The 21,989-nt window shown below is 50.9% G+C and overlaps 3 protein-coding genes across 9 annotated transcripts in view; 2 read left to right on the top strand and 1 right to left on the bottom strand.

Annotated features, from left to right (window-relative positions):
• ACSF2 (acyl-CoA synthetase family member 2) overlaps positions 1-4,605 on the top strand; it is a 49,812-nt gene extending 45,207 nt beyond the window's left edge. For both annotated transcript variants that reach the window (XM_009190222.4, XM_009190221.4), the window contains exons 11-16: positions 986-1,093; positions 2,373-2,524; positions 3,617-3,758; positions 3,846-3,956; positions 4,149-4,217; positions 4,452-4,605. In XM_009190222.4, coding sequence (XP_009188486.1) covers positions 986-1,093; positions 2,373-2,524; positions 3,617-3,758; positions 3,846-3,956; positions 4,149-4,217; positions 4,452-4,502 — 633 coding nt within the window. In that variant the 3' untranslated portion in view covers positions 4,503-4,605. The remainder of the gene's footprint in view (positions 1-985; positions 1,094-2,372; positions 2,525-3,616; positions 3,759-3,845; positions 3,957-4,148; positions 4,218-4,451) is intronic.
• A 3,084-nt stretch (positions 4,606-7,689) lies between these two features.
• Positions 7,690-21,215, top strand: RSAD1 (radical S-adenosyl methionine domain containing 1). 6 transcript variants are annotated; one of them, XR_004179438.1, is made up of 10 exons: positions 7,691-8,837; positions 9,694-9,898; positions 12,221-12,586; positions 12,787-12,850; positions 13,448-13,595; positions 13,811-13,865; positions 14,546-14,649; positions 14,847-14,996; positions 17,381-17,482; positions 21,110-21,215. XR_004179438.1 is itself a non-coding variant. In XM_009190216.4 (9 exons), exons 1-8 carry the CDS (start codon positions 8,455-8,457, stop codon positions 14,962-14,964), a joined length of 1,443 nt encoding a protein of 480 aa, XP_009188480.1. In that variant the 5' UTR covers positions 7,691-8,454; the 3' UTR covers positions 14,965-14,996; positions 17,381-19,697. The 6 variants fall into 6 exon arrangements, 5 of the variants coding, with proteins under 5 accessions (XP_009188481.1, XP_009188480.1, XP_009188479.1 ...); XM_009190216.4 differs by lacking the exon at positions 21,110-21,215 and having other exon boundaries at positions 17,381-19,697; XM_009190215.4 differs by lacking the exons at positions 17,381-17,482; positions 21,110-21,215 and adding an exon at positions 15,278-16,078.
• LOC101009390 (40S ribosomal protein S11-like) lies at positions 21,078-21,611 on the bottom strand. Its single transcript, XM_009190223.4, has one exon. The coding sequence runs from the start codon at positions 21,595-21,597 to the stop codon at positions 21,124-21,126; it is 474 nt and encodes a 157-aa protein (XP_009188487.1). The 5' UTR covers positions 21,598-21,611; the 3' UTR covers positions 21,078-21,123.
• Between the last annotated feature and the right edge of the window lie 378 nt (positions 21,612-21,989).

Genomic DNA, 21,989 nt, shown 5'->3' with positions numbered 1-21,989 from the left:
GAGGGAGAAACCAGACCCCACATTGAACCAAACCCCAGTCGTGTCAGAGCCAGAGCAGCTGATATGGGGGAAGCTTGGTGCAGGGAGGATGATGGATGAGATCTGGTGTCCATTGATTAAAAGGGACCTAGGACATGGGGTAGCTAGCCTCTCTCCCCTTACCCAGTACCCTCGTGTTGGGGCCTGATTTCCAGCGCCTGCTCTTTTCCCAAACCTCTCTGCCCCTTGCCTCTAGGATAGGGGGGTCATACTTGGCCTAGACTATTCCTTGATGGTATTTAGGCTTCTCCAAGGCTGGCTTCTGGTTTTTCTGTTGCTCAGGCTTTCCAACCACTGGAAATGGGAGAGGTGGGGGGGGGGGGGGTGCCACTGGTTTTTAAAATCACTGCTTACGTTGTTTTTTATTTTGATGGAAATAAATTCACGGGAAACTCTCCAGAGCTTGGGGGACGCCTGCCCCAAGGTCAGGCACTTGTTCAGGGTTTGCGGAATGGGGAGGGGGGTGGGTTGTGTTTGTGCCACTCCTAGCTGGGCCAAGGCAGGCTGGCTTTCTCATCAAGTATATGGGGCCTTTGGCTTGGAAGCGAGGGGCAGGGGGTGTGGCCTGAAATCAGGAAGGTGGGGTTAAGGCAGCCAGGGGATTGGGGAGAGAAGGGTGGAGTGATGGTAATACCGGAGCCACAGGCACAGACAGGTGGCTGCTCCAAGGAAACGGGGCACTGAGAGAGCTCCAGCTGGAAGAGAATGGTGTCCCTGCTCTCAAGTTTCCTTCAGATCTGGGGCCCTGCAGAGATCTAGCCTGCTCACTCCCAGCATCTCTGCCTCCTGACCCCAGGCCCCTACCAATGATGTCTCTGTTTCCACCATTCAGCTGCCCTCCACTTTCCCTTTTCTTTTATGAATTCCTTCCCATTTCCCCAGATAGCTCACCCGATCCCTCTGCATGCGCTGAGCCCTCTTCAGGCACCCTTTCTGGACCCTCTAGGTTGCTTATGGAACCACAGAGAACAGTCCCGTCACATTTGCGAACTTCCCTGAGGACACTGTGGAGCAGAAGGCAGAAAGCGTGGGCAGAATTATGCCTCACACGGAGGTGAGCCCCTGACCAAGACTCCGAAGCCCCACCTCCCATCACCCAACGGGGGTGCACCCAGCTGGGACATCTGTTGCTTTTAGTGAGAGAGCCAAATGGCTCACTCAGGATGCCTAGAGCTCCCCAGCAGCAGCGGTGTGCTAGGCCTGGCCTGGAGCGTTCTCTGTGGGCTAAGCATGAAAGGGGGAAAGCTGGAACGGTGGCTGTGAGCCACTGCCAGCTGAACTTCTCCGCAGCCTCCCTTCCTGTCTGAGGTGTGTTTTTGCCAAGCCCACTGTCTGTTTCAGGGCAGCCAGGGTAGCCTCAAAGAGAAGCCAGAGCACAGAGAGTTTTCCTACATAGCTTCTTTTCCTCCAGTGGTCCCCGCCTCTCGCTTTAGCAGAGTTTCTCTTCTTGCTTGGCATAAACACTTCATTTCTCAAGCAGCCTATACCTTTAGGGGGGTCCCTTTGCCCCTCAAAGGTTGCCCCAGAGTGCATCTCAATCTTAAACGCCCAGCCATGCCTCCTTTCCTGCTCTAACACTGGGGCTGTGCCAGCTGGCTCCTGATTTCCCCTGCACCCTTCTGCTCCCGCCCCTGGGGGATTGCTGCCCCTGTGCACAAGTAGCTGCTTCTGCTGGTGCTGACCACTATCCTGCTGTGAATATGCCCTGCCCTCCCGCCAGAGCAGCCCTGTACCCAGGGTTTGAGTAGGGATGTGAGCCCCCTCCCGTGTGTCCTACAGCTGCACTGCCATTCTCACTAGGATGCTCACCTGGAAGGGAAACAGGGGCAGACATCACTCAACCCGTTTCACAGATGCAGACACTGAGGCACATGGAGGCTCAGCTTTCCTTGGCACAGTGGCCATGGCTCTTTGCTCTACCAGACTTTCAGACTCTGCCTCTCCTATTCACATGGTGTTGCCATGCCACCCTCTTTGGCTTATTTGCTGTTTAATGGGAAGTAAGAGGAGACTCCCTTCTCCTCTCCACAGTTTATAATTCTTCAGCTGGCTCTGCAGTCCACAGACCTCTTTCTTTGCAGCAGCTGCCTGCCTGCTCTGTTTCCTCAGCACTCCCAGCTTGGGCCTCAGCTCTTCTTTCATGCCCAGCTCAGGTCTCTGACTGGCTTTGGGTCGACTCTAGCCTTTGTCTCCCTTCTCTGGATGGGGATAGGCAGAGCCAGGGGGCCTCATTCCAGGTGCTTGAGTTGGGGGGTTGAGGAGCAGGCCCCCGAGGACCACCTATGCTGAAGCAAGAGGACAGGAAGCCCCAACCTGAGGCTGTCCTGTCCCAGGCCCGGATCATGAACATGGAGGCGGGGATGCTGGCAGAGCTGAACACGCCCGGGGAGCTGTGCATCCGAGGGTACTGTGTCATGCTGGGCTACTGGGGCGAGCCTCAGAAGACGGAGGAAGCAGTGGATCAGGACAAGTGGTATCGGACAGGGTGAGAAGGCAGGGCGGGGTGGAGGCTCTGGCTGCTGAGGGGAGGCTGGAGGTCTTGAGGCTGAGCCGGGAACATTAACCTGGCACCGTGAGGATGTGGGTATCAAGATGACCCCTCACATGCTGGAGACTTAATTTCCAAAATGCATATGGTGGGGATGATCATACATAGCACAGAAGAAATCAACTGGGTCATCATCCTACACCAGCAGCTGCAAAAGCTGAGTCCAGATTCAGTCACTCATACTCATTTGTTAGCTCAGCAAATTCTTACTAGAATTCCTTATGTGCTAGCACTGTTCTCACCGCTGGAGGTCCAGAGGAAAGTAAGATGAGAAGGATCCTCTTTTTGGAGGAAGACAGATGATGCCTGACATCGATAAATAACACCAAGAAAATAGGCCAGGCACGGTGGCTCACACCTGTAATCCCAGCACTTTGGGAGGCCGAGACGGGTGGATCACATGAGGTCAGAAATTCGAGACTAGCCTGGCCAACACAGCGAAACCCCACCTATACTAAAAATACAAAAATTAGCCAGGCATGGTGGCGCGTGCCTGTAGTCCCAGCTACTCAGGAGGCTGATGCAGGAGAATCGCTTTAACCTGGGAGGTGGAGGTTGCAGTGAACTGAGAACGTGCCACTGCACTCCAGCCTGCACGACAGAGCAAGACTCCATCTCAAAAACAAACAAACAAAAAAAAAACACCAAGAAAATAAAATAGGGTTATAGGAGAAAGAGTGGCTGTGGTGGGGAGGGGAGCTTCCCTTAGATTGAGTGGACAGAGATGTCAGGAGACATTTGAGTTGAGACCCGGAAAGAAGCCAGCTGTGAAAAGCATATGTATAGATATGTTGAGAGAGAGAAAGAGAAAGAGAGAGAATATGTTATAGGTATTGGTTTGTATTTGTCTGCCTCCCTTCCCCTTACTAGACTATTAATTCCAGAGACTGTGTCTTGTTCCTGCTATGTCTCCCAGAGTCTAGAGCAGTGGAAGACACACAGTAGGTGGTCAATAAATGTTTCATGAGTGAGCAAGCAAGTGAGTGAACAAGGCAGAGGTGACAGGTCGCCCCTGGGCTTTCCTTACAGAGATATCGCCACAATGAACGAACAGGGCTTCTGCAAGATCGTGGGCCGCTCTAAGGATATGATCATCCGGGGTGGTGAGAACATCTACCCCGCAGAGCTCGAGGACTTCTTTCACACGCACCCGAAGGTGCAGGAAGTGCAGGTGAGGCACCCGGCTCAGGTGAGCCCCCAGAAACAGGAAACACACATGAACAAGGTGATGTCTGATACTTTTCCCTGGCCCTGGAAGGTCGTGGGAGTGAAGGACGATCGGATGGGGGAAGAGATTTGTGCCTGCATTCGGCTGAAGGACGGGGAGGAGACCACGGCGGAGGAGATGAAAGCTTTCTGCAAAGGGAAGGTGGGAGCCTCCGCCCAACCAAGCTGATGCTGCTCGGTTCTTTGTTCGCCCACTCCTCTGCCAACCAGCCTGGGGTGGGGGCTGCTCTGCCCTCGAGAAGCTGACTCCCAGCCAAGCCAGCCCCGGTCCCCTTCCCATACCCCTGTGAGCTTGCCCAGCCTCACGCCTTACCTCCCTCCCTCTGGTCTGCAGATCTCTCACTTCAAGATTCCGAGGTACATCGTGTTCGTCACAAACTACCCCCTCACCACTTCAGGAAAGGTGTGTAAGGTGAAGGAGACTGGGGAGGGCAGCCTGGGCTCTGGGGTCCCATGGGGCCCCACCTCTGTTTGCTTCAGCAGTGAGTGTGGAGAGGCTGGCAGTAGGGTGACCAAGTCACCTAATCCTGGTTTGCCTGGGGACTTTCCCTGTTTTGGCACTAAAAGCCTGAGAAACCCCTTATTCTTGGGCATACCAAGACAGTTGGTCACCCTAACTCCTTTTTCTTTCCTCTAGATCCAGAAATTCAAACTTCGAGAGCAGATGGAACGACATCTAAATCTGTGAATAAAGAGGGAGGAAGGGTCTGCCCAGGCCCTCCTCCTGTCCATCCTCCGTACTCCCCTTGTCTGTCCTTGTGATTTGGCATAAAGAGCTTCTGTTTTCTTTGGCCTCTTGCTGGTGGGCTCTCTTGGCAGCTCCTATGGGATGGAGAAGGGAAGACACTGAGGGAAACTAGCACTTTCAGACCTCCTATTCCTTGTCATTGAGAGTGCAGAGCACCTTGATGTGGATTATCTACTTAATTTAACCCTCACCCTTGGTATCCCTTTGAGATACCAACCCATTTTTGTTGTTGTTTTTTGAGACGGAGTCACCCAGGCAGGAGTGTAGTGGTGCAATCTCAGCTCACGCAACCTCTGCCTCCCAGATTCAAGTGATTCTCCTGCCTCACCCTCCCACGTAGCTGGGATTACAGGTACCCACCACTACCCCCACTAATTTTTGTATTTTTAGTAGAGGCGAGGTTTCACCATGTTGGCCAGGCTGGTCCTCAAACTCCTGACCTCAAGCAATCTGCCTGCCTCAGCCTCCCAAAGTGCTGGGATTACAGGCATGAGCCACTGTGCCTGGCCCCAATTTTTTATTTTTAATATACTCTAATTTAATTCTTTTTCACGTTGTTGCCAGATTAGTCTAGCAAGAAGTATTCTTTTATATATATATAACGGCTTGATTGAGATATAATTCACATACTATCCAGTTCACTCACCCCTCCCCCGTTTTTTAGAGACAGGATCTCATTCTGTCACCCGTGCTGGAGTGCAGTGACATGATCATAGCTCACTGCAGCCTCAAACTCCTTGGTTCAAGCAGTCCTCCCACCTCAGCCTCCTGAGTAGCTGGGACTGTAGGAATGTGCCACCATGTCTAACTAATTTTTTTTTTTTTTTTGAGACGGAGTCTTTCTGTCGCCCAGGCTGAGTGCAGTAGATCTCAGCTCAATGTTTCTCCGCCTCCCGGTTCACGCCATTCTCCTCAGCCTCCCTGTAGCAATTGGGACTACAGGCCTCAGCCACCCTCGGCCCGCTAGTTTTTGTATTTTTTAGTAGTAGACGCTTCACCATGTTAGCCAGATGGTCTCAATCTCCCGGGACCCCGTGATCCACCCGGCCTCTCGCCTCCCAAAGTGCTGGGATTACAGGCTTGAGCCACCAGCCTGTGGCTCTAACTAATTTTTAAACATCTTTTTGTAGAGACAGGATCTTGTCATTTTGCCCAGGCTGGTCTAGAACTCCTGGGCTCAAGCAATCCTCCTACCTCAGTCTCTCAAAGTGCTGGGACAATCCACCATTTAAAGTATAGAATTCAGTGGTCTTTAGTATATTCACAAATATGTATAACTATCACCACAGTCAATTTTAAACATTGTCATCACCTAAGAAAGAAACCCCATACTCTTTAACTATTATCTCCCATCCCCAGCCCCCTTCCTCACCAACCAGCCTCATTTTTATTTTTTATTTGGTTTGATTGGTGAACCTGGGGCATCCCTAGTAGGCAGGGCCAGATAAAGCAGGTTGTACCTTGACCTAAGAAATAAAAACAGCTGAGTTCCAAAAGGCACATAGGTTTCCAGCTCACAGGAATGGAAACTTGCCTCCTGCCTGCCCCCTTACCTCCCAGCATGCCTGCCCCCTTACCTCCCAGCGTGCCTGCCCCCTTACTTCCCAGCGTGCCTGCCCCCTTACCTCCCAGCGTGCCTGCCCCCTTACCTCCCAGCATGCCTGCCCAAAGCAGCAGCAGCCTCCTCTTAACTTTTTCGGAAATGAACATAGGTTTAAGGTACTTTCAGTACCAGTCTCTAGGCTAGGTATTTTCACATTATTTTGTCTCCAAATCTTCCCAACAATCCTATCAAGTAGCCATTGGTCCCACTTCACAAATGACCCAACAGAAACTCAGGGAGGTTCAGTATCTTGCTCAAGGTTGCACCACTGGATCAGAACCCAGCTGTCTGTTAAGCAGGTTCACTGCACACTGGTTACCAACTTGTCAAAGTCCAGTGAGGTGAACACCCACAAGTTACATAACGCTGAGTCCAGTGAGGTAAACACAAGGGACATGCAGTATGTTTATTACCTATAGGTAGGCAGTAAGGGACAACAGAAGGCTGGGATTTATTTGGAGCTGGACCCCTAAGGCTCAGGAAAACTGCTGAGGCAGATGGGGGATGGACTGTCATCTGCGCACGCCCGACTTTTTTTTTGTTGGTTTGTTTGTTTGTTTTGAGATGGAGTCTCGCTCTTTTACCGAGGCAGGAGTGCAGTGGTGTGAACACCGGGATTCAAGCAATTTTCCTGCCTCAGCCTCCCTAATAGCTGGGATTACAGGCGTGCACTACCATGTCCAGCTATTTTTTTATTTTATTTTTTTTTAGTAGAGACAAGAGTTTCGCCATGTTGGCCAGGCTAGTCTTGAACTTCTGACCTCAGGTGATCCACCCGCCTCGGCCTCCCAAAGTGTTGCAATAACACGTGTGTGCCAACACGCCCAGCCAGCCAGACTTGTACTGAAGTGAGGGACCCCAGAAACCAGCCTGCCCTGTTTTTTGTTTGTTTGTTTGATACAGAGTCTCACTCTGTCTCCCAGGCTGGAGTGCAGTGGCACGATCTGGGCTCACTGCAACTTCAGCCTCCCAGGTTCAAGCAATTCTCCGGCCTCAGCCTCCCGGGTAGCTGGGACTACAGGTGCGCACCACCACGCCCGGCTAGTTTTTTGTATTTTTAGTAGACATGGGGTTTCACTGTGTTAGCCAGGGTGGTCTCAATCTCCTGACATTGTGATCTGCCCTCATCGGACTCCCAAAGTGCTGGTATTACAGGAGTGAGCCACTTCGCCCGGCTTCCGCCCTGGGTTTTATACCCTGAGGCCATGTGACATGTTGGGCTGAAGTGCTGAAGGACATCCTTTTTCTAGGGGGACTGGAACAGAGCATGGCTGTGCTGGCCAGACCTTCCTTCCCTCAGGATGTTGCATTCTCTGCACACTCTACAGTTTTATTTATTTATTTATTGAGACAGAGTCTTGCTTCGTCACCCAGGCTGGAGTGCAGTGGCATTGTCTCAGCTCACTGCAACCTCTGCCTCCCAGGTTCAAGGGATTCTCCCTGCTCAGCCTCCTGTGTAGCTGGGATTACAGGTGGCCACCACCACGCCTGGATAATTTTTGTATTTTTGGTAGAGACGGGGTTTCAGCATGTTGGGTAGGCTGGTCTTGAACTTGTGATCTCAAGTGATCTGCCCGCCTCGGCCTCCCAAAGTGCTGGGATTACAGGCATCTACAGTTATTCTCGAGAACTACAAGCAAGAAAGGAGGGGAGAACCAGGTCAGTTCAAGGCCACTGGGAGAACTGTCCTGCACCGCCTGCCTCTGAAGCCCATGATGTCTCTGCTTTGTGGGACAGCTCTTCAGGTGCCTGCTTCCCCAGGCGTTCCCCTGTGCTGTCTCTCCTGCACACACCATCTGACTGTCCTCCCAGCACGTACACCTCCAGATGCTTGGGTTGCCCTGACCCAAAACAGTCTACTCTCCCGGCCAAGCCAATTGCCCCTGGGATTTTCTGCTCCTCCAAGATCCAGCGCATAGCCCTGGTGGTGGCTCATGCCAGTACAATCCTTGGTTACTCCGGATACTAAGGCAGCAGGATCGCTTGAGGCCAAGGAGTTCAAGACCTCCCCTCTCCCAAATATTTTTTAATGAAATTAAAAGAAAGATCTAGCCCAAGTGCCTCTTCTCCCCTACTGACTCCCACACTCTTATAACAGATGACCTCACAGCACTGGGCGCACGGCTCTGGTGTCCAGCAGGCAAGGAATTAATTAAGCCTTGCCTGTCCTGGCCGGTTGGCTTACCTGTCAGAAGGCAACCTGGCTTTGCGCACCTAGATGTCCCCAGCGCCCAGTTCTGAGCCAGGCACGTCAAATGTCAAGGAATTGACGGAACTAAGAGCTCCTGGATGGGTCCGGGAACTCGCCCGGGCACACGGTGCCAAAAGGCAGGCAGCCCGCTCGGCAGACTGGGGAAAGAACCGACAGGCGGCCGCGGTGAGCGCCCGGCCGCCCGACAGGTGGCGCCGCAGCCCTGGGCCCGGGCCCTCTCGGCGCGCGGTCACGCAGCCCCTCTTCCTTCCGCCGGCTCCGGACTCACAGTGAGCCCTGCGCGCGTCTCTTACTCGGGTCTGTGCCCCGCGCCACGCTGGGCGCCATGGCGCTCCCCGGAGCCCGGGCCCGCGGCTGGGCGGCAGCAGCCAGAGCGGCCCAGAGGCGCCGCCGCGTGGAGGGCGCAGGAGGGTCCCCGAGTCCTGAGCTTGCGGGCCGGCGCGCGGCGCTTTACGTACACGTGAGTAAGGGCGGGGGCGGAGCCCGCAGTGTGGGGCCGCAGCGGTGGCCGTGACCGTGGCGGTACAAAACCCAGGTGGCGGCTTGTCACTCTATGAACCCGCCTGCCGTGTTTCCGTGCCCCCGTACGAGGTCTGGGATGGGACCCGGTGCCTTGGCAGGGAAATGACTTGGTACAGAAACCTGAAGTCTCTGCTTCTCACCAGCTCGGTGACTGACCAAATGGTTCAGATTTCACAACAGTTTTCCTCTTAGCAAGACAAATTTTTTTAAGAGCCGTGTTCTGATTCGGTAGCTGGGAAAATGGCCCGTAGGAAAATTGTATGCAAATTCTTTGATCCCAGAAAGAGCTTGGATTGAGTTCCTTCCTGACGTCTGCTGGTTGGAAGAGGCAGCGTAACAAAGGAGTGAGCCTCAGTTTTCTCACATTGAAGTGGATATAATAACCCCAGTGCGACTGCCTTGGGGAGTTGTGTGGCCTAGATGTCCTAGCTACTGTGGAAGGACCTCGGGATGGGGGTGGGGATGGGGTTGGGGATGTGTGCGACTAAACCCTGCAAGTGGCCAGGGCAGCTCTCACCGTGCACCTGCACCCACTGCCCCCAGTGGCCTTACTGCGAGAAGCGCTGCAGTTACTGTAACTTCAACAAGTACATCCCTCGCGGCGTAGAGGAGGCTGCCATGCAGAAGTGTCTGGTGACCGAAGCGCAGACGCTGCTGCGGCTCAGCGGGGTGCAACGGTGGGTAGTGGGGGCTGTAGGCAGCGTTTTGGGAATTATTTGGAGGAGTGGTGGGGGATAGGTGCAGGCATCCCCGAGGGCTCCCCCAGGTCTCATTTCTCCATCCTCTTTCCCCAGGGTGGAGTCTGTGTTCTTTGGTGGGGGGACTCCCAGTCTAGCCAGTCCCCACACGGTGGCTGCTGTCCTGGAGGCTGTGGCACAGACAGCCCACCTGCCTGCAGACTCGGAAGTCACATTGGAGGCTAATCCCACTTCAACTCCAGGCTCCAGACTGGCAGAGTTTGGGGCAGCAGGGGTCAACAGGTTGTCCATAGGCCTCCAGGTAACCCATGGCACCCAGCCCATCCCAGTGCACCCTGCCCTTCAGTGCTATCTCCTCTTTGGTCACATTCATTCATTGGACAGACATTGATTGAGCACATTCTGGGTGCCAGGGACACAGTAGGGCCTAGTGTGACACTTTTGTAACTCCTTAATTGTCTGCTGCTGTCATAGACCACAAACTTCATGAGAAAGGATCAGGTGTGGCTTTTCTATTTCAAGCACCCACCATAGTGCCTGGCACATAGTAGGTGGTCAAAAAGGATTTGCTACATGACTGGAGACATGGGGGATGCAGACATGTAGCCAGATTATTGCAGCATGGTAAATGCCACCTGTAAAGGGAGTCTCTATAAAAGGCTTCCGGAGTACAACCTGAAGGGAGGTCACTCTGATGAAATCACTGAAACTTTTCTGGAGGAGATGATGTTTGAATGAAGAGGAGTTCACCAGGTGAGGGAGTGTGGGGGAAACGACACAGGACATGGAAGAGCCTGGCATGTTTTGGGGGAGCTGTGAGTCATTCCTTGTGACTGGAGAGGCTGGAGACAAGGCTGCAAGGTAAAGTCCAAAACCTTTGATGTCTACTAAGGAGTCTGGGTTTTGTCCTAGTAATGATAGGTAGCCATTGAAGGTTTTTTTTTTTTTTTTTTTTTTAGTCGTCCGAGTTTCACTCTGTTGCCCAGAGCTGGAGTGCAGTGGCATGATCTCCGCTCACTGCAACCTCCACCTCCCTGGTTCAGGTGATTCTCGTGCCTCAGCCTCCCAAGTAGCTGGGATTACAGGTACGTGCCACCATACCCAGCTAATTTTTGTATTTTTTTAGTAGAGGCAGGGTTTCACCGTGTTGGCCAGGCTGGTCTCGAACTCCTGACCTCAGGTGATCTACCCACCTCAGCCTCCCAAAGTGCTGGGATTACAGGCATGAGCCACCACACCTGGCCGAAGGTTTTTAAGTAGGGAGAAACCTTAGTCCTCTCAGGTTGAGCTCTGATATTTCCATAGGACTTCAGGGTTGTGGGCTTTGTTCTGATGGGATATACTGAGAGAAACACATCACTTCTAAGATATTCTTACCCCAAAGTGCATATCTTGAATCTAATTGTGAGGAAACATCAGGAAACCTTGAATTAAGAGACTTTTACAAAATTATTGTGGTAAAAACAGACAACATGAGATCTACCCTCTTAACAGATTTTTAAATGTACAGCACTGTTAACTATAAGCAATGTTATACAGCCAATCTCTAGAAATTATTCATTTTAAACAATTCATTTAAATAATAATTATAATAATCATACATAATGTATTTAAATTCATTAAATTATGCATTTTAAACAACTGGCCTGTATTCTTCAAAAATGTCAATGTCTTGAGAGACAAAGGCTGAGAATCTAAAGGAGACAAAAGAGACAGCTGAATACAATGTGTGGCCCCTGACTGGGGAGGAAGGAGGAAATTACTACAGTAGATGTTGTTGGGACCATTAGCCAAATTTGAATATGACAGTGTATTATGTAATGGTGTTGTGTCAATGTTGCATTCCCTGAACTCTGTAATTGGATTGCGGTTATGTAAGAGAGTGTCCTTGTTCTTTAGGAAATACACACCTAAGTATTTAGAGGTTAGGGAGTATAATATCTGTAACTGCTATTCAATATAGTGGCCACTAGCCACAGACTACTGAGCATTTGAAATGTGGTAAGTTAAGTTTAATTCGCTTAAATTTAAATAACCACATGTGGCTACTACCTTTCATATTGGACAATACAGATACTGAACATTTCCACCATTGCAGAAAGTTCTTTTGGACAGTGCTGGTTTATAACTTACTATGATTCAGCATAATCACATGTATGTATGTTTAGAAAGAAATCTGGACAAATGGTGAATCTAGATGAAGGTTTTTTTTTTTTTGTGATGTTCTTTCAACTTTTCTATAGGCTAGAATTATTTAAAAATGAAAAGTAAAGTAAATAAAGACTGTTGATTTTGGAGTCGGACGGTCCTAAATTCCAGGTCGAACTTTGCAACTGTATGGCCTTGGGCAAGTTGCTTAACACCTCTGAACCACAGTTTTCTCATCTGTAAAATAGAACTAATATTGGAGGGTTACAAAGGAGGTTACAAAGATTAAATTAGACACTTCATAAAGGTGCTTCGCACATAGCAACCCTTCTGTGAAGGGTAGCTCTTGGTGCCAGCCTTCCAGCTCCTGCCTTCCAGCTGCCTGCCACATGCTGTGTTCTCCCTGTTTCTGTGTCTACAATGGGGTGGAGCGTTCTTTTCTCTCTCTGAGCTTACACCCACCCTCTTTTCCCAGTCCCTAGATAACACTGAGCTCCGGCTGCTGGGACGGACGCACTCGGCCTGCGATGCTCTGCGGACGCTGGCAGAGGCCCGGCGCCTCTTTCCTGGGCGCGTGTCTGTGGACTTCATGCTGGGGCTGCCGGCCCAGCAGGTGGGGCTGTGGCTTGGGCAGCTACAGGAACTGCTGCACCACTGTGACGACCACCTCTCCCTCTACCAGCTGTCCCTGGAGCGGGGCACCGCACTCTTCGCCCAGGTGCAGCAGGGTGTCCTTCCAGCCCCTGACCCAGAGCTCGCAGCTGAGATGTACCAGAGGGGCCGGGTTGTCCTTCGGGAGGCTGGCTTCCGCCAGTATGAGGTCTCCAACTTTGCCCGGAATGTAAGTTCTGGGGCTGGTGGCTGGAGGTGGAGGATGAGCAGACTGCAGTGTGACCGGGGCATTGTGACCTTCTAAAGAGAAGGATCCTGACTGGGTGCTCTCAGGCCTGAGATGGTGGGACATTCTAACCTGGGGCCCCTTACCTAAGCAGAAACTAGACCCACCCTCTTCACTCTGCACTATTTCCTCCCTCCCCGCAGGGGGCGCTCAGTACCCACAATTGGACTTACTGGCAGTGTGGTCAGTACCTTGGCATTGGGCCTGGTGAGTCCTGTGAACTACAGAAAGAATGACTCAGGAGAGGAGTGTCGTGGCTGTGTGATCTTGGGCCACATTAACCTCTCCAAGCCTCTATTTTCTCATATGTAAAATGTGGCAAAAAAATAATACCTCCCTATAGAACTGTTGAGCATGAATTATAAGGGGCTTAATGTCGCACCTTGCACTGCGGTTCTCAGCCTTTAGTGTGTGTGAGAATCTCTTGGAGGGCTTGTTAAAACCCAGGCTGCTGGGCCCCACCTCCAGAATTTCCAACTGGACAGGGCTGGAGGAGAGCCTAAGAATTTATATGTCTTGGCATTTTGGGATAGATGATTTAAAAAGAAAAAAGAGAAAAGGGCCTGGTGTCTCGTGCCTCTAATCCGAGCTACTTGGGAAGCTGAGGTGGGAAGATCACTTGACCCCAGGGGTCCAAGACCAGCCTGGGCAGCATAGTGAGATACCATCTCAAAAAATAAAAATAAAAAGAATTTACATTTCCAGTGTGTTAGAGGCAGTTGCTCTAGGGAGCACATGATTTAAATCTGGTAAGCACATAGTATTAACAGCCATTAATGTGGGGATGGTTGTTGATGTTGTCAGGGGCCCATGGGCGATTTATGCCCCAGGGGGCTGGAAGCCACACCCGGGAGGCTCGAATCCAGACACTGGAACCTGACAACTGGATGAAGGAGGTGATGATGTTCGGCCATGGCACCCGGAAGCGTGTCCCCCTGGGCAGGCTGGAGCTGTGAGCATCCAAGGGCACAGGGCTCTCCTCCAGGGTCCCCACACCCCAGGACCACCTCTATTTGTACATCTTTTATTTCCTGCCTTGCCCTGGCCCCTGCCCTGCCACATACTGTATGGTCCCTGTTAACCTCTAAATGCATCTCAGTGAGGAATTTGGAGAATGGGAGGCACACAGGCCTCCTCTCTAAGACTCCTTGATGATTTTTCTTTGAGGCTGGAGGAAGTTTTGGCCCTGGGTTTACGCACCGATGTGGGGATCACTCACCAGGTAAGGAGTTGGGATTCTTGCACACAACTCTCTCCTAAGTCTTGCGGAATCAGTGCCCCTCCCTTCCACCCCCTGACACACATACACCTCCAATTTCTGTGAGATTGGCAGCTAGAAGTGGGGCCCGGGTCCAGCTGAGGCCTGGTGGGCAGAAGCAGTGAGCAGTGGCGCATAGCTAAGAACCCGAGACCAGGGCTGCAGAGACCCAAGTTCCAGCCCACATTTTACTGCAACCTTGGACACAAATCCTTTCACCTCTCTCAGCCTCAATTTTCTGAGCTCTTTGAAGCAATAGATAGATAAAAGGTTTCCACTTGTTTTTAAGGAGCACTGAAACCTCTCATAGGAAGCACAGTAGATAATGATCAAGCAAACCCAGAGCTTCTCTGGATAAAGTCAGAGCCATAAAGCCCTGGCTGGAGCTGGCTGAGAGGGGAGGGAAGAGAGGAGGAATAGAGGAAGGCCTGGCCTGGCTGGAAGCTGGGTTCCAGCCTCAGTGGAATAGGAGTGAAGGTGCCCTCCTCCCTGCTGGCCCATTGGCCTGGTTCTGGTTTCATGCATGTCAGCTGCTGAGATCTCCATGCTGGGCTGGACCCTCCCCCACCTCTCTCCACACCCCAACTACGTGGCCCAGAGTAGCCAGGCCAGCTCCCCCACCTCTGACCCTCTGGCTTCCCCAGCACTGGCAGCAGTTTGAGCCCCAGCTGACCCTGTGTGATGTGTTTGGAGCGAACAAGGAGGTGCAGGAGCTGCTGGAGCAGGGCCTACTGCAGCTGGATCACAGGTGTGTTGGGGGGTGCCAGGCAGAGGGGGCTGAGGCATCTCAGGGAGCCCTGACTACAGCTCTCCACAGACCCAGGAGAAGTGAGAAAGACTGACTGGTAAGGAGGGGCCTGCGGGTGCTGGGGGCTTGGCCCTGCTGGGGGATGGCTTGAAATTAGTAAGATGAAGTAGTCACCTTCAGGCCTCTTGGTTTTCCAGGGGTCTTCGGTGTTCCTGGGAGGGTCTGGCTGTGCTGGACTCTCTCTTGCTGACCCTCCTGCCTCAGCTCCAAGAGGCCTGGCAACAGAGAACCCCCTCCCCTGTGCCAGGAGGATGACCAAATGTTCCTGTGTTCCAGGGTAACTCCAGGTGGGTTTTGAGAGCTGGGTCGGTACTTCAGACATCTCTTCTCCATTGTCAGGTGCCGTCTCTGCTCTATGTGGTCATTGCCCCCTGGCATCCCCAGGGGAATGGCAGCAGTGAGGTAGATGGGAGGATATTTCTGGTCGGGGAACTGGCATCCCATTCAGCATCTCAGGACTCACAGGCCAGCATGTGTTCCATGGCTGGGAATTGCTTACCACCCACATCAGCTTCTGTTTACCTTTTTGGCATTAAATAATGAACAGTGTTTGGAAATCTTTCTACAGGAAGTTACCTCCCCAAGAGAAGCCTTCCTTACTTTGGAGTAAGGTCCTATGACAGCTGGATGAGTCAGGAAAACCATGTCCCCTCTAGGTATTATTAATATAAGCAGGAACGGATCTACTATAGGAATGAAGTATTTATAAAACCACTGAAAGGGATAGAGAAGTGAAAATTGGAGAAAGCCGGTAGCAACTGTCAGAAATCAGCAACGTGCAGGAGGCACAGAAAACTCCTGCTGATGGTCTTAGCTTCCAGCTGCACAAAAGCAGATGATGTACAGGAAAATGCTCAGAACATGCTCCAAAACTCATGCCTACTGTCTGCTACTGCTGGAAAAGGAATCATGGTTTCTAGAAGTGCCTCTCATTAGTGGACTTTAAAGCAAATCCTGGCTGGCAGGAAATTCTGAGGAATATAGTTCTTAGGCTTCCAGCCTCTACTATGCAGGAGAGAACACAGAAGGACTGATGTATGTTGGTGGATCCATGGATGTGTCCAGCACAGTGGCCTGCTGGACTCTGAGAACTGGAAAAGATCAGAGCAAGCCTTGCCTCTTATCTTCGGGAAACCAGAATAAGTTTGGGGTGGTAGGAGCCACACAGACTCTCCTGAGTCCCCTAACCCACTTCCTTCCCCCTGTGCCTTTCCTTTGAGAGTGAAGGTGGGTGGAGTTGCCCAGAGAAAGGGGAGAGAATTCGGGAAAGACCCAAAGTGTTTGTAATTCTCCTTTGTCCTTTTACCTGCAGAAATGGTCACATGGTTCTATTCAATAGCCTAATAAACACATCTGGAGCCTGCCTTGACTGTGGTCCTCTCCTTTGTCTGAGCTCTTTCCTAGAGTGTGGAATACTGATTTCGGGACTAGAAGCTTACCCTAGGGCTGAGATTCCTTTCCCCACTCACTACATTTTATTTTGAAGGATTTCAGACCTACAGAAAAGATGAAAGAATAGTTCAATGGAGGCTATATATCCTTTGTCTATTATGTATCCGTAAAGTCTGGAAATAGGCAAATATTCATAATGCCATCAAGAACATCTTCAATCTATTGAAAAATATGGTAGGCCAGACGGGGTGGCTCATGCCTATAATCCCAGCACTTTGGGAGGCCAAGACGGGGAGAATCACTTGAGCCCAAGAGTTTGAGACCAGCCTAGGCAACATAGCAAGACTGTCTCCAAAAAATAAAATGTTTCCAGACTTCGTGGTCACCCTATAGATTCATCAATTGTTAATTTTTGGCCACACTTACTTCATCTTTAGATAAATATGTGTGTATAATTTTTTTTTTCTGAATAATTTAAAAGTTGTAGACATCAGGCCAGGCACAGTGACTCACGCCTGTAATCCCAGCACTTTGTGAGGCCGAGGCAGGTGGATCATTTGAGGTCAAGAGTTCAAGACCTGCCTAGCCAACATGGCAAAACCCCTTGTCTACCCCCCCGGCCCCCAAAAATACAAAAATTAGCCGGGCATGGTGGCACGCACCTGTAGTCCCAGTTACTTGAGAGGCTGAGGCAGGAGAATCGCTTGAACCTGGGAGGCGGAGGTTGCAGTGAGCTGAGATTGTGCCACTGCACTCCAGCCTGTGACAGTGAGACTCCGTCTTAAAATAAATAAATAAATTCATTAACTACATACAATAATAGACAATGTTAGCCTTTCTCCATTAAAAAAGAGTTTTTCAGTTTTTAAAGGGCTGATACTTTTTTTTGTTTTGAGACAGGGCCTCACTGTCGCTGAAGCTGGAATGCTATGACCACAGCTCACTGCAGTTGTGACCTTTCAGGTTCAAGCGATCCTCCCACCTCAGCCTCCCAAGTAGCTGAGACTACAGGTGTGCACCACCATGCCTGGCCAATTGTTAAGTTTTTGTAGAGATAGGGTCTCCCTATGTTTCCCAGGCTGGTCTCAAACTCCTGAGCTCAAGTGATCCTCCCACCTTGGCCTCCCAAAGTGCTGGGATACAGATGTGAGTCATTGTGCCTGGTGAAGGGGTGATACTCTTAACCTGGAAGTTGTATGTTATATGTGTGAGACAGAGGGAGTGGGGAGGGGCATTTTCCTGGGAAGAGGCTCCATAAGTTTCATACCTTATGTCATAGGGTACCATGATGCCAGAAGTAATCCAGTACCACTGCCAAATGAGGCATGCTAAGCTCAGCCTCTAGCTGAGTGACTAAGAATGGGGCCTCCCCACCTCTCAGGTAAGCACGTGCGCTTCCCATGTGCCCAGTGGGTGTGAATATCAGTCCTTCCTTGACCCTGTGGTAACTTGGTAAGTGTTACTACCTCTCCTTTATTCATGAAATATTAAGCAAGCACAAATGGTGTGCCAGGGACTGCACTGGGCATGCAGGGAGGAACAAGACCTGTCCTGGCCCTCAAGGCACTCACTGCCATGTTGACAGATGTGTAAAGAGATTAATTCCAGGCTTATCAGTCAAGGTGTGCAGGCAGGTCGTGGGAGCCAGGAGCATGTTTAGTTCAGAGGGACTAGGAGCAGGACAGGAGAATACCCTTTTCTTACCACCTCCATTGGCCCTGCTGTCCTGGAAAGCCTGGCCCTGGGGCAGCCTGTGGGGTGACCTGTGCTGCTCAGGGAGCTGCTTCCTGAGACTTCGCCTGATCTTGACATTCAAGAAGCCAGCACGGGGCTGAGGCAGGTGCACCATCAGATAACCTGGGACCACTCAGGTTTCTCCCAGCTGCCAGGGCTCGTGCCACCTGAGATGTCCGGGCCCTCCCTGCCAGGACACCTCATGAGGCCTGTGCAGAGGAGCTGGGTAGGAGCCAGGGCCAAATGGGGGTGGCACAGATCACCTTCTGTGACTCAGTCTAGGCTTTCCTTCACCAGATGAATCAGAAGCTCCTGGAGTTGAAGCCCTGGAATCTAGTTTTTCAATGCTCATAGATGACCCTAGTGATCATTCCCTTTTGGGAACCCTGATTACAATCATTTTTTGCCTTCCATCCCAGGAGACTGGGGGCAGGAGGAAAGGGAGACACGGCTATTTCCAGTGTCTCATGACAAAGTGGGAAGGGGGGCCTTCATTTCATATCCCAGCCCTTCCATGGCTCATCCATCGGGGGCTTCTCCTCCCCCATAGTGGGACCTGGGTTGTCATCCTTTCACCTGCCCTACATGGACATGAGTAAAAGGGGTGAACAACCCCCTCTGATGATGAAGTTGGGGACGTGTAGTACATGTGGGTATGCGGTTACAGCTTGAAGCACCAAACCTTCTGCGTGCAGGTAGAGCACTGATCATTTGAAAGTCTTCCACCTGAGCCACCCCTCCCTGCTGCCGAGTAGTATGAGGTCGACAGGACAGCCCTTTTCATTTCCATCTTAGATAGGGACATTCATGGAGGCTCTCTAACTCAACTCAAGTCCTATAAGCAGTAAGTAGAAGGCCTGGCATAACACTTCTGAGCATCCAGAACTTTCTGTCCCATCATTGTTTTCTCCTTGCTGTAGGTCAAGGTCAGGTGGTCTGCCTCTTAAATTAGGCAAAGTCCAGACCTCTCAAATTTGGGGGCAGGGAGGGTGAGGGTCTCACTGTGTCCCCCAGGCTGGAGTGCAATGTTAGGATCGCAACTCACTGCAGCCTCAAACTCCTAGGCTAAGTGATCCTCCCACATCAGCTCTCCAGCCCCTTGTAGCTGGCATCATGCCCGTGAGACCACTCACCTCTCCTCTCACCCCCTTCTGCAAAGAAAAGAACTTTAAATAATAGAATGAAATCACTGTGTGGTAGATTGTATTATGTCCAAAATATTTGCTACCCCTCCTTGGCTTGAGCCTCACCTGAGGGCCTGGGGAGGATTATATACCCCTACCTTGTTGAACCTGGAAGGGCCACGAAACGTGCCTGGCACTGGTTGTAAGAGCCAGTGGGTGCTCCATCAGTTGTTGCAGTGACCTGCAATGTTCACATGGAGACTGTTTAGTCAGCCTAGGTCCCAGGGTGAGGAAGATGGTCAGAGCAGCCAGCCACAATAGACACGAACGGTAGGGAGAAATTAGCCCCTGCCATTGTAGACCAGTAGACTTTCCAGTTGTTGCCGCACCATAGTTGAGACTAAACTGCCTGATTCAGTTTGTAATCCCACCATTCAAAGATTAGCTATTGTTAAGATTCTGGTGTGTATCTTAGCAGAATTTCTGATACACAAATGAATGTATTTAGATACACAATCTTACAAAAATGGGACAATACACATCTTGCTTTGGAGCTTTCTTGTCTTATCTAATATGTACTGAGTGTCTTTCCATGGTAAATTTATATCTAGATCCAATTTTTCAGTGTTGGGATTACAGTGTGGCTCCATAGTGTACTGATGCATGGTTATGCCAAAAGATGTTATTTTCCCAGTTTCGTTTCATTTCTTTTCTCCTTCCTTCTTTCCTTCCTTCCTTTTCTTTCTTTCTTTTTTTTTTTTTTTTTTTTTTGAGACGGAGTTTCACTTTTGTTGCCCAGGCTGCAGTGCAATGGCACGATCTCCGCTCACTGCAACCTCTGCCTCCCGGGTTCAAGCGATTCTCCTGCCTCAGCTTCCTGAGTGGCTGGGATTACAGGCGCACACCACCACGCCCAGCTAATTTTTTGTATTTTTAGTAGAGATGGGGTTTCACCATGGCCAGGCTAGTCTTGAACTCCTGACCTCAGGTGATCCGCCCGCCTCGGCCTCCCACAGTGCTGGGATTACAGGCGTGAGCCACCCTGCCCAGCCCCTTCCTTCCCTTTCTTTCTCTTTTCTCTTTCTTTCTTTTTGACATCTCTGTCACCCAGGCTAGAGTGGAGTGCAGTGGCACAGTCATGGCTCACTGCAGCCTCAACCTCCTGGGCTCAAGCAATCTTCCCACCTTAGCCTTCTGAGTAGCTGGATCCACCACACCCGGCTAATTTTTAAATTTTTTGTAAAGACAGGGTTTTGCCATGAGACCCAGGTTGCTTTTGAACTCCTGAGCTCAAGCAATCCTCCCCCACTTGGCCTCCCAAAGTGCTGGGATTACTGGGGTTACAGGTGTGAGCCACCGCACTCAGCCTCTAGTTCCTTTTTTTTTTTTTTCTTTTTTTGAGACAGAGTCTTGCTCCTTCACCCAGGCTGGAGTGCAGTGGCGCAATCTTGGCTCACTGCAACCTCTGCCCCCACCGTTCAAACAATTCAAAATCAAACTCCCAGGCTCAAGTGATCCTCCTACCTCTCCATCCCTTTGTAGCTGGTACTACAGATGCACACCAGCGTGCCCAGCTAATTTTTAAATTTTTTACAGAGGTGCAGTCTCACTATGTTGTCCAGGCTAGTCTTTTTTTTGGGGGGGGGGACAGAGTCGTACTCTTATCACCTAGGCTGGAGTGCAGTGGCACAATCTCACCTCACTGCAACCTCTGCTGCCCAGGTTCAACTGATTCTCCTGTCTCAGCCTCCCAGAGTAGCTGGGATTATAGGTGCCTGCCACTGTGCCCGGATACTTTTTGTATTTTTAGTAGAGATGGCTTTTCACTATCTTGGCCAGACTGGTCTTGAACTCCTGACCTCGTGATCCACCTATGTCAACTTCCCAAAGCGCTGGGATTACAGGCGTGAGCCACCGCGCTCAGCCACCCAGGCTGGTCTTGAACTCCTGGCTTCAAGTGATCCTCCCGCCTCAGTCTCCCAAAGTGTTGGGATCACAGGCGTGAGCCACTGCGCCCTGCTTAATTTTTGATAAATATAAACTCTGTGATGAACATGTTATGTAAATATTTTTATGCACTGGTTTGATCATTTTTTTTTTTTTGGAGGGGGTGGAATGAGAAAATAACTTTATTTTATTGTGGGGAGCAGGCTGATGTCCAACCTCAGAACTTCTGGAACTGCTTCTTGGTGCCGGCAGCCTTGGTGACCTTGAACACGTTGAAGTGCACTGTCTTGCTCAGCGGCCGGCACTTGTCCACTGTTACGATGTCACCAATCTGGACGTCCCTGAAGCAGGGGGACAGGTGCACAGACATGTTCTTGTGGCGCTTCTCGAAGTGGTTGTACTTGCGGATGTAGTGGAGGTAGTCTCGGCGGATGACAATGGTCCCCCGCATCTTCATCTTGGTCACCACACCAGAGAGTATCCGCCCTTCAATGGAGACATTACCAGTGAAGGGGCATTTCTTGTCAATGTAGGTGCCCTCAATAGCCTCTTTGGGTGTCTTGAAGCCCAGACCGATGTTCTTGTAGTACCACGGGAGCTTCTTGCCAGTTTCTCCTAGCAGGACCCTCTTCTTGTTTTGAAAGATGGTAGGCTGCTTTTGGTAGGCACGCTCAGTCTGAATGTCCGCCATCTTCCCGGCTGCCTGAAAAAGGCGGTTTGATCATTTTCTTAGGTTTAGGATAAGTCCCAAGAAGTGGAATTGCTGACTCTAAGGATTTGCACATCCTTTGTTTGGATACACAGTGCCAGGCTACCCCTCCAGGAAGCCTGCCCAGTTCACACTCTTGCCAGCCTGCTAGCGCTCTTTTCTGTACAGCCTCATCAATAGCAAGCATGATCAGTTTTTCCAGATGATTCCAACTTGGAGAGCATTCCTCTTTTTTTTTTTTTTTGAGATGGAGTCTTGCTCTGTCCCCTAGGCTGGAATGCAGTAGCTTGATCTTGGCTCACTGCAACCTCCATCTCCCAGGTTCAAGTGATTATCTTGCCTCAGCCTCCTGAGTAGCTGGGACTACAAGTGCA

The sequence above is a fragment of the Papio anubis genome, chromosome 17 (assembly GCF_008728515.1).
Source record: "Papio anubis isolate 15944 chromosome 17, Panubis1.0, whole genome shotgun sequence".
Classification (NCBI taxonomy): domain Eukaryota; kingdom Metazoa; phylum Chordata; class Mammalia; order Primates; family Cercopithecidae; genus Papio; species Papio anubis.
This window is presented reverse-complemented; position numbering and strand designations above follow the sequence as displayed.